General features: G+C 36.1%; 1 protein-coding gene across 1 annotated transcript; it reads right to left on the bottom strand.

Moving 5' to 3' along the window:
- Nucleotides 1-315: 315 nt before the first annotated feature.
- LOC139691787 (tax1-binding protein 1 homolog) lies at nt 316-11,255 on the bottom strand. Its single transcript, XM_071589654.1, has 10 exons — nt 10,934-11,255; nt 10,478-10,697; nt 7,019-7,230; nt 6,730-6,873; nt 6,286-6,453; nt 4,787-4,924; nt 3,429-3,620; nt 3,172-3,346; nt 2,448-2,643; nt 316-753 (listed from the first exon to the last, which is right to left on the bottom strand). The coding sequence occupies exons 1-10, from the start codon at nt 11,027-11,029 to the stop codon at nt 606-608; spliced, it is 1,689 nt and encodes a 562-aa protein (XP_071445755.1). The 5' UTR covers nt 11,030-11,255; the 3' UTR covers nt 316-605.
- Between the last annotated feature and the right edge of the window lie 690 nt (nt 11,256-11,945).

The following is an 11,945-nucleotide window of genomic DNA, read 5'->3' as shown; positions in this document are numbered from 1 at the left end:
AATACTGTAAAGGGGTTGCCACTTTAAAGTTAGCACTATTGGGTTCATGTATTTATTTACCTTCCACAGTCAACATTAAAAAAGGATGCATGCACAGAAGTAGAATCAATGATTTTTCCATTTTTCCAATTTCTCTGGTAATAATGCCACAATTTTAGAGCAGCAGTTCAACTATGGCCAAAACAACTGATAATCTGAATCCGAGAAGATAAGCTATCTTTTAATGCCTGCCTGAGATAAAAACGAAATTATTGATAAGAGCAAATTCCTTTTCAAATTGTCATACATGCGACAATAGGAAAACTGCACCATAGGTATGTAAGTACATTTCTTTATTTCAAAAAGATACAGAGGAACATAATGAGAATACAACCACAAGTAACAATTTTGCCTGGATATTTATGAGTGCTTCATTAGAATAATATCACATATACCTGTCTGTCAAGGAAATATAGTACATAAGCTAACAAAATCACTTTCTCCACAACATTATTTACAATTACATTTCAAGGTAAATTAGGATAATGCCATTCCTTTTTTCGCTTACAAGAAAGGTCAGGAAAATAATTACGCAATGTAAAGACTTACATTGGCTGTCTGGATACTTAACTAAGGTGATTTTCAAAGTGAACATTGAAGAGAGCTGATTCACCAGGAGGGAATGTCACTGAGCATATTGGGCAGACAAAACAGATGTTCATATCATGGAGAGTCTCCAGAGCAAGCCATTTTTCCATAGCTACTTCCTTTTCCCTGAAAGAGACAATAATGGTATAACTTATGAAATTCCATTCTTCCAAAAATATTCCCCACCTGCAAGTTACCACAGGGGCATGTGTCAGGGGGCATTGGGCTATCAGCAGTAAAAAAAAACTTATTAGCATTCAGTATAATTTTATATTAAGGTAGTTTAAATCATAATAAGTGATGATGATCCATTCTGTTGTGGTCACCAATTGCATGATGAGAAAATATTCCTTAATTTGGCACACCTGGCAGTCAGTTTACCTTAACTCCTTGTTGTAGCCTCATCTACCAACATAATGTGGGGCCAGAATTATTCCCACTACCACAGCATTAAACTCATACAATTTAAATTTAGTTTGAGATTGAAAATAAACAACTTGGCTTTTCCACATAGAAAAGTTTTTATTTACGACCTGGGTTTCGTTATGGGATAACATCATCAGGTTGACCTGTTATACCATAACGAAACCTAAGTCGTAAATAAAATATTTTTTAAGTGGAAAAGCCAAGTTGTTTATTTTCAATTTCAATATGAAGATTTTCCACCAAGTCGCACCAGAAACTGTTTTATTTAATTTAAATTACCTATTTGTTACGGTCTAGCATGCAATCTTCATGTTTCCAGTGGTTCCCAATCAAGCATTTCCATCACAGAGTAATACTTTTAGTTAATTCATTTTAATTTTCCATCAAACAGGTAATTTTTCTCGGTATCTTTTTTGATTTCAAATTAGTCATTCTGTTCTCAAGAAGTGAACATAGGATGAGGTCACACCAATGCAATATAACACTTTTTCCTAACTATTCCATTTTTAATACTTATACTTATACTAAAATTTATTGGATGAAGCCTTGTTTCTTTAATCCAGGTCCACCAACATTTCAAGCGTGTTTTATCTAATATTAGATCAGATGGTCCCATGCTAAGTCTGCTGTTGGTGTCTTTCAAGTATTTAATTAGGTCTACCATGCTTTATTTATTGCTAATAATTCACAAACCATACAAAGACATCCTTGCTCTTTATATTAACGTTCTTATCACTGCAATGGCATTTCCCTTTTCTATCCTTAAATTGGTCTTTAGATGGGTAGTTGTTTGTACTTAAATCTAATCTTCCATTGATGATTAATTAACTACCTTTGCTGCATTTTATATTAAACTCATCATTCTATAGTCCACATAAACAAAAACTGATCTCATGAAATTCTCTGGAAATATACCTTCCTTGTAAATACTGTCCAAGTCCAAAGAATGTATTGGTTCCATTTTCAGCATAAACATTTTTAATTATGCATGGATATCATCAATTCCTAATGCCTTGGTAAACTCAATTGAATGAGAAAAGTGTGTGAGCTATTGGCTGTGAATGTGAAGATAGTTAAATTCCCATAGCCAATAATAAGACACTCCAATAACATTATTTTAATCAACCAGTAGCCATCAATGGAGAGAGTCACTTGACATCGAACAGTGCTATGGTACTGACATTTTCTCACTGTCTGGCCCTTACCTCCCTGTTGATGGTCACCGAGTGACTGAAATAACATTGGAGCTTTTTAAGTTTTGTATCAACTATACTATAGGAATACCAAAAGGTGTATGCCTAGAAGGCTATAGGAATTCACCTAACTTCAATTGAGCTAGGAAATATAATTTTTTAAGAGAATAGTCACAGTTTCAATCTCAGGGGCTTACTTACCCACTGTTGTTAAGTTTGCTAGGGGGTAAATTCCTTGCTTCACTGAATGACGAGCTTTCTGCTGATGAAAAACTATCACTTTTTGGTGTGGCATTATCTCCAACTTTCTGCTCACCAGTTTCACCATCAGTGGGCAGCATGCCAGGAGGAACAACCCTTCTTGTATCCCTTGACTCCCTTTGCCTACTGCCCCCACCTAGCATACAGGAATAAGAAAAAATTCTATGATCTTATGAAGTAAGGGTGATAAATAAAAATAAATTTTACCAAAACACAAACCATTAATATCCATGAGCAAAACATGTGAAAATTTGAATTTTTATTTCGTCCATTAGGTGATTTACTCATCATCTTTCGGGACTTGACACTAAATACACCTAGATGAGTCAATACAATCTGAATTGTTAAGAGCTCAGATAAAAGAGAATTGAAATTCTTTGGACCAAAAGTTTTGGATACATAAACAGTTTATTTTGCGTCTCCTAGGACACATTCAGTGTAAAATAGGCACCCAAAATAATGCATATCTCCATGGGTGTCCGTAAGCCCTGTCCACCATTAGACTCATCCATCTAACAATGAACAATTTAGAGGTATTAAATTGGGAGAAACAAATGAACTATGCATCTGGATGACTTGAAGGTATGGAAAACACCAGCAAGACAGATAATTTTATCTAGTAGCCATAACATCAACACTTAAGGCAAGCATGTTGAGCATTCACCTGAATCATCAACACTACCACTTCTTCCTGCAGAATTTTGTCGCCTACTGAGTTTCCTTTCTGCTCGCACATGTGCAGCATACACCTTTCGGTACTCCTCTGCTGCCATTTCAAGACGGAGTTGCATCTCAGTCACTTGCTGCTTCAACCTTTTTACTTCTTCTTGCTCTGTTTCCTGCGAGAGAGAATTCATGAAGCATGACAAAAAATTATGACATCAAATGAAAGGGAAGTATTACACACCAAAATACACATACCAAAAGTTTAGACTGCTTTTCATACAAAACTTCAACTTCAGCAGTATGCTTCTGACTGATTTCAAGCTTCTTTTCAGTTAAAATTAGCCTTTCACGAAGTGATTCAAGATCTTTGGAACTACTCTTCTCTTTTTCAAGTGTTGTTTTCAGCATAGTAATTTCTTTTGAGGCCTGGTTCAGTTCCTCAGATATCTATGGAAAATGAACAAAAACATTCAAATGCATATTCATTTACAACTTGGACGGCTAAATCCAAGATGTTTGGGGGCATATGCCATTTACAGAAATATGATTGATGTCACAATATTTAAGCTCAGTAGATCAAAGGTACAGAATGATATATTTTCTGGAGCATGAACATTCTGGATTGTGACTCATCATATTAAGTAACTTTTGTTTCTAAAAATATTTTATCATAATAGATAGTTTAAAGTGTAAGGGCAGGATTCGGATGCTCCCTTAAAAACATTATATTCATTTTGGATTTTTATGCACTACTTCATAACTTAAGTCACAAAGTATTTCACTATTCATCAAATTATTCTTTCCAACTACCTCTCATGTCAACTATAATGCATTATTTTTTTCCTTTAAAATTTTCTCTCTTAGTCGCCTTCAACATTGCCTCTATATATTTTTTTTGCATGAAGAGAATTTAATTTTTATGGAGTAGAAACAATTTTAATTTAAGCACAATTTATATGAAAGTATATTAAAAGTCTTCAAATTCATAATCTGAGAAATCGGGTCTATAGAACATCATCCCTTTTCAAAAATGTTTTCATTGTATGGGTATCCAAGTTCAACATTAATGTGTATTATTGAAAGTAAAGTCTCTCTTGGCATTACAACTGCATCATAATTTTATGGTAAAATGTTCTTCGCCTAATTGATTAAAAGCACAATTCATACCAAAGATAGTTTGCTCACTATAATTTTTAACATTTTTGGCAAATTATTATAAATAATGATATTTTTACAGACGTTTTCATAAATTCTGTAATTATCATTAAAATAGCCTAAAAATTCTTGCATGACATTAAGCAATTACACTTGGCAATTAAAGGGTAATATCTAGCAATCCAATAATGAACATTATATTATTACTATTGATACTTTTCCATATAAGGTAAGTTTTGGATGGACAATAATTAAAAATTAATGTCTTTGCCTCTCCCAATCATACACAACCTAACATCTGACACTGCAATAAAGCTTTCTTCAATTTCATATGCATACTTCCTTCCTCCATTCTGTCATATGCCTTTAACTATACTAACTCAGCATCCCTACCATTGATTTCTTCCTTCTTGTGAACATCCCATCATGTTTAGGCAATATCTAACATATTAACTTACTTTCAGTTTTTCTTGTTGCAAGGTTTCAACCTCTTTTTTTAAAGTTTCCCTTTCCAACAAAACTTCCTCTAGCCTTTTGGATAATTCCCCTCCTCTCTGTGTTTCACTTCGAAGCAGTCCCAGCATGTGCTCCTTATCCTGTAAAACATACTCTAAGCTAAATAACTTTTTAAAAAATAAACAAAATCAAATCTAAAATTTATTTCTACCCTTAACATTTAAGAATACAAGACCGGCGTTTTCACTTATTTACAAGAGTTTACAAGCAGAAAGGACAGTAACTTTTTAATTTAAAAATATCCATAAACATATATGTAAAATAAAGTATGAAGCTTCTGAAACGATGATCAGGAATCAAAAAAATGAAGTGCAAATTTAGGGAATACAGGATATGCAAAGTAAGCAATACATTAACAAAGTTTATATCATGACAGGTGGGATTTAACTAGATCCATTAAATCATGGAAAAAATGTAAGATTAGAAGGCTCACTGCATTTAGGAACATTTTAAATACAATACATTGAAGGGCCGCCAAGCAATTTTGAGTCTCTCTATGCAAGAGATGTAGCTATGAATCTCCAGAGGTAAATTAAAAGGAATGGTAACTATTCTTATGAATATTATGGAAAGAATCAACCCCATGCGTACCCTTAATATTGGGCAAAGGATATGTTGAGGAAAATTAGAGAGGAAAAATAAATAAATAAAAATAAATTAAAAAATAAAATGATAAAAGCGGGGTGGTTAGAACACAACAAAAGACTAAACCAAAATGCAATTAGAAAAAGGCTTGGGCTAAGGTATACTGGATAGCATTTGACCCTTGCCCTTATCAAGGGCGCACTCACCCACTAAGGGCTTGTGAGAGATTTCTCCCTGCGCCAGTGGCCCCCCAATCCCTCACCTGCTAGGGCATGCGTACACGCCTTAACCCTTGCAAATCTCACTCACCCTAACAGGTCTTCCGTGGAATCTCTTCCGACTTAAGCCCTTTAACTCGCACTTTGGGAAAGGTAAGGGAGGTGCCCAGAAACTCTGTATGAGACTAGCAAGGATCAATGCTATTTAGTACATCCAAGCTAGAGAAGGCACGATTAATTTGCATTTATTTTATCATGGGAGATTGGTAGGCCACTGGCACAGGGAGAAATCTCTTGCAAGCCCTATCTGGGTTAGTGATAGATAAGGGTGATGGTCAATGCTATCTAATACACCTTAACCAGAGCGTTTTTCTCATCATATTTTGGTTTAATCATTTGTCCTGTTCTAACCCCCGTATATCATTTTATTTTTTAATTTATTTTTATTTTTTTCCCTCTCTAATTTCCCTCACTATATCCTTTGTCCACTATTATATAACGTTACTTAATTCAGTTTCTGAGATGATTATTCCTTGGCTCTTAAACAATAAAAATAAACACAAGATCATTGAATAGAATTTTTATATGTTAATGCAATTAAAAAACAGTATTTGGCACATAATGCTACACTAACTTACCATGGCAAGGGTGGCTACAGTAGCTTCTAAAACCTCAATGTGACGTTGTACATGGCTTAACTTGTTACCAGTCTCATTCCTATCTGCATCAATAGCTTTAGCTTCACTTTGAACACGTGCAACATAATTTTCCACATGGTGCATCTCTTCTATTTTCTCCCGTAGTTTCTGCCAAAACAACATCACTTTTATGTATTGTCATAAGAGTTAAAGGTCAATAAGTCCCATTTTCTCTTATCACTATTTGGAGTTACTAACAACGGAGAATAAAAGATACTATTTTAAGAGATTAGGACATTAATTAAGCTAAATTAGTCGGAGTATGAATGTCCTTCAATCCAATGGCAAACGAGTAAAATTCACAACAGATGTATTTTTAAGTTCATTAACTTGATCTCCAAACTCAGGGTAAACTAATAAGATTGCTGCCATAAAATCACTCACCTTTTCCTCTACCATCATGTTTTCCATCTCTGACCTTAATTTCCCTGCCTCTAATTGGCTCTCTGAGAGTTCTTTGGTAATTCTCTGCAATTGCTCTTCCACCTTTAATTTCTCAAGTTGTAAATGCTCTCCATCTTTGAGGGCCTGTTGGATGAAATCAAAAAAATAATAATGTACATTCACATTTTGGCCTATTGGGTGAATCGAAAAAGGAAAACACACTTATACAAAGGCTTTCTAAACAAGTTGCAACAAAAATACCATTAAGTAACCAAATAGTTTCACTTACCTTTTGCAAATTTTCTTGATCAAAGGCTGCTCGGGACCTTACAATCACAATGCCATCTTCAGCATCTTCAACTTCACACCACTCATCACATTCTTGAGGGGAGCGAAATTGAAATGGTGCCGAGGCTCCACACACTGAGACACATCCGGGTTGTGTGTGGCTCACATAGCATATTTGATAAAACTCTAAGGAGTCTTTAGCAATGTCCTGAACTGAAAAGCATTATGCAATTTAATATTTGTAATTTAAATGAAAAATATTCTAAATTATAGAAAACATTTTATTTATTTAGCCTTAGTCCAAAAACAGCACTTTTTGGCCTTTTACATTGGATTATTAACAATGATAACAATGGACATGATTACAAACCCCCAAGCCCTAAGTGGAGAAAAACCCACCCAGGCAGGAATCAAACCCGTGACCCTTGGATTAGCAGACGAGGACGTTAAATCCACCGCCACTGGGGCCAGCAACATGATGCTGCGACATTTTATGCAACAAGAGAGCATCTCACCCCAAAATCAGTAGCTTTGTGAATTCAATTGGGAACTTACGCCATAGAATTACTTACCTCTGTTCATGATATAGTTAATAAAGATGACTCCATGCTGGTTTCCGGGAATTACCATCGCGTAGTTTAGTTGGTTGACAACTGTTTCGCCCCCAGTCCTGGAGGCGTCTTCAGGTCGAAGTGATGTGCGTTGCGTTTTGGTCGCTATATATAGGAGACGCTGGCTGGCCGGGAGCTCTCTGTTTGGCTCTTTCTTGACGGCGAGTGGGAATCACCCTTTTCCAAGTGGAGGTCAGGGTGTAGCCGTCCTCACGGTTGAAATTGTATGGATTTTTTATTATTTCCACCGCTTCTCTGATGAGTCGCGGAAAATATCGCCTTTCTCTTGCCAGCACTCTAGTTTCGTCGAACTTGATCATGTTTGGGTTCTGACCACGCATGCATAGCATTTGCCGAGAGTTGGAACTGTTTCTTATCTGTGGCTCTTTGGTGCTCCTTGGTCCTGCATCTGATGGACCTCCCTGTTTGACCGATATACTATATGACTTCCCACAGGTGCACTTTATCTCATATACACCTTCGTGCATGAGATCGGGGAAGTGCACCTGTGGGAAGTCATATAACGGTCAAACAGGGAGGTCCATCAGATGCAGGACCAAGGAGCACCAAAGAGCCACAGATAAGAAACAATTCCGACTTTCGGCAATTGCCGAACATGCGTGGTCGGAACCTGGACACTCTATAAAGTTCGACCAGACTAGAGTGCTGGCAAGAGAAAGGCGATATTTTCTGCGACTCATCAGAGAAGCGGTGGAAATAATAAAAAATCCATACAATTTCAACCGTGAGGACGGCTACACCCTGACCTCCACTTGGAAAAGGGTGATTCCCACTCGCCGTCAAGAAAGAGCCAATCAGAGAGCTCCCAGCCAGCCAGCGTCTCCTATATATAGCGGCCAAAACGCAACGCACATCACTTCGACCTGAAGATGCCTCCAGGACTGGGGGCGAAACAGTTGTCAACCAACTAAACTATGCGACGGTAATTCCCGGAAACCAGCATGGATTCATCAGATATACGGCGCGGAAGCCTAAGGATTAGTTAATAAAGATATTATCAATTAAGTACTAATAACTGGTCAAATATATCACTACGAAATTAATTTTAATGCACAGCAAACTCCCGATTATCCATGCCCGCATCATTCAGGCTGTGGATTATCTGTGCATTGCCAATTGGTTTTGTGTATGAGTGATGATGTTGGAGTGGAGGGCAAAAGGATAGGCTGCACACCAATCGACAAGACGTAATGGAATATCAGTCTTTGCAATCAAGAGATTATAAGTAGCTGATGTTTTTCAACTCTTTAAAGGGGGAGGTGTGCAGTATGATTCTGTGCACCACCTTAATCAGTCATCATCATAATGAAAGGTCCTTCCCTATATACTATGGTTGCTGGAAAATAGGGGACTACAAAGGGAAAAATAATGACTACAACTAAAGCAAGTTAATTCCCATCTTTTGTAGTCATCTTTATGATATCTGCCATTAGATCAAACAATTTTCTCTTGTTGCAGAAAACAATTGATATAATTAATTCCCTTGTTCATTGCTTAAGTGCAAAGCTACCACAAGGAAGTAGTTTACTATGTATACTTTGTCAAGTGTTGTGACAGTGGAAAGGGGCTATGAAAAAGAAAACACATGGCCCTATGAATAAAACAGAAACTGGATGTTGTTTACTTAGACGAAGGTGAAGGAGCCAAATAAAAACTGGAAGCTGAGCTGGGTATTGGGGGATAAACAATTCATTGGATAGACAAAAAAAATTAAAGTTGAGTTCACTCATGATTGTGAGTGTTACTGGTTGAATGAAAAGAACAACATTTGACACAAAAATCTTGACAATGTGCTGCTATGGTGGTTCAACCAAAAGCAAGCCAAAGGATCCCTGCTTCAGATCCCATTTGGACAGGGAAAGCAAGTTTTTCCACAATCCTTTAGAGGTTTATGGGCATCTTCAGAGGGGTTGAAAGTTTAAAAAATGATATTGAGTCCATTAGATGGCAATCATGAGGGAAAAGCTGGGTGCCAATTCAAATCAGCTGATAAATTTTGAGTTGAGTTGCGATGGTCAACACAAGAAAAACAATCTTGTACTGGAGCAAATCTTAAAAATTAGCTCCTGAGCACAAGAATTTGAAAGAGTGTGATGGTGCTATGTTTCGGTAATGCATCTGGAGATAAAAGAAGGAAACTTTCAATGATACGAAGAGGAAAAAAATCATGCTCCTTCAAAGAATCTGAAATAAATTTACTTATGCACTACTATAGTACACCTGGAAGGTCTTGGATAAGTCGGGAAATTTAGGAGGCTGGTTTTAGACAAAATTTGTTCCCAAAGTCTACGAATAATTAAACAATAAAAATTACTTTTCAAGAGAGCCATTCTGTTACATGGGCCACTCAATAGGTCCTTAGAAAATCCAATAGATGGTACTCATAGTAAATATAAAAATACTTTTTAGTTAAATCAACATTTTAAAAATCTTTCCTCTAATTTTTTCCATATATAATGTCCTCAACTTTGGTTTTGTCTGATACAATCTGAAAGGTGAGGGTGTATGTGACCAATGTGCATTAGATTTCCGGTTATTATAATGTTTTTCAGGGCAAAAAGCTTTAAAAAAGCTAATTTAATGAACAAATGGATCATAAAGGAAAATTTTGAAACCATTAACATTTTTGAAACAGTGCATTTATTTGATGGTTGGATTTATCCTTTACCATATTGGTCTCTATTAGGGTTATACAATTTGGAAATCTAATGCATTCATCACTGCAACAGCTGAGTATATGTCAGCACAATATTTCAATGTAAAAATGGGTGAGTAACATTTTATATATTTATGAAATATTCTGGTAGACATTCGTTTCACAATACTACCTTTTAAAATAACTTTTTCTTGGTGGCATCCTTCCACTGGTGAAGAGGACTGCTTAGGAACTGGAACAATCAATATCGCATCGTCCAAGGCGGAATTCCACCCAACGGGTAACAAAGCTATTTTGTCATTGGGATGGACGACAACACCTTTGGTAACTGTATATCGGCATACTATGTCGGCATCTGAGGGATACCAGTCCCAAATATCATGGAAAATAACCTAAATTTAAAAAATGGGAAAGTGATTAATCGTCGACTTCGGTTGCTTCGTCATGAAAATAGAGAAATAACCGTACGCCAAGAAAAAAACATTTGGACTTTCATCCTCGGAAAAAATGTGAAAGCATCATTGGTCTTCGTTAATAAAATTAAATAAATGATTCGTCCCAGTTTTTCAGCCGACTTTGATAATGACAGTAATTAGGTTAAGAACACCACAAAAAAATAGTCACTCACCTTTGCATACTGTGATTGTATAAATATATGACTTTTCCCTGGGTTATTCATGTCTGAATTAATGTTACAGGCTACGTTTTGCCCATTTTCCTCCATTACTTATTAAATGTGATTTAGGGTTTCAACAATAATTGCTTCTCAATTCAAAAAATTACTTGAAAATCTGTAGAAAATATGAGCACGCAGACAATTTCTCAAAAATGTCAAGGTAGTTTACCCTTCGACGTGTACTTTGGAAAGAAAAACATTACTATTTTCGGAAGTACTTATATTTACCAAATGTAGACAGATGTAATCTCCAATCGTTCTAACCGAAAAGTCGATATATATCGTTTTGTTTTGCTTTGCAGAGAGCGAGATAGCAAGCGACCTTGATCATCTGGGTTGATCGTTGGTCGGCGTAATTGGTGGCAAGAAAAGATTAAAGTTTCGAGTGCTATTGGCAGGATTGGGAAATGAGAAAAGGGGATTCGACGTTTACGTTATAGAACGACGGGATGAGGATATTATTATTATAATATTTAACTGAGATGTGGTGCTCTGCAGGAATGCTCCTCACTCTGAAAACAGTACTGTGTGATATTTAGATAGTTTCTCGGGTACTCCTTTTTTATTCTACTCAGTGCCTTTTTCAACATCCTAATTGGTGGAAATAAGGGGAATAAAATGTGATGATGTTAGCTCATCAAATCTGCTCAGCATGTCATGACGATTGAGCATAAATTTAGCAAATGAGGTTTATAAAGTTTGCGAATTGTCCCAACGGAAGAATTGGTATGGATTAATACATGCTGTTAAAGAAAGTGAAACCATCTTTTAAGTAATGCAATCATGCTTTTTAATTACCCTTTGATAGATACTCGACATAATCTAAATACTTAAAGAGAAGAAATTACAATCAATGAAGCGAGAACTAGAGAATTTACCGACTATAAGACAATTCCTTTCATATAACTACGAGTATAAAATATATTACCTTATGGCGTCATAGATTGAGAGAGACACTGCAGAA

The sequence above is a fragment of the Hetaerina americana genome, unplaced genomic scaffold, assembly GCF_022747635.1.
Source record: "Hetaerina americana unplaced genomic scaffold, ioHetAmer1.1.p SCAF_1, whole genome shotgun sequence".
In the NCBI taxonomy this organism is placed as follows: domain Eukaryota; kingdom Metazoa; phylum Arthropoda; class Insecta; order Odonata; family Calopterygidae; genus Hetaerina; species Hetaerina americana.
The sequence above is the reverse complement of the archived record's forward strand: the minus strand, read 5'-3'. Positions and strand labels throughout refer to the sequence as shown.

Excerpts from the sequence above, each read along its gene's own strand:
- LOC139691787 (XM_071589654.1), bottom strand. The coding sequence starts at position 11,029 with ATGGAGGAAAATGGGCAAAACGTAGCCTGTAACATTAATTCAGACATG. Across the intron at positions 10,698-10,933 it reads TACAATCACAGTATGCAAAG|GTTATTTTCCATGATATTTG; the intron begins GTGAGTGACTAT and ends TTTTAAATTTAG. Across the intron at positions 2,644-3,171 it reads TGGTAGTGTTGATGATTCAG|GTGGGGGCAGTAGGCAAAGG; the intron begins GTGAATGCTCAA and ends CCTGTATGCTAG.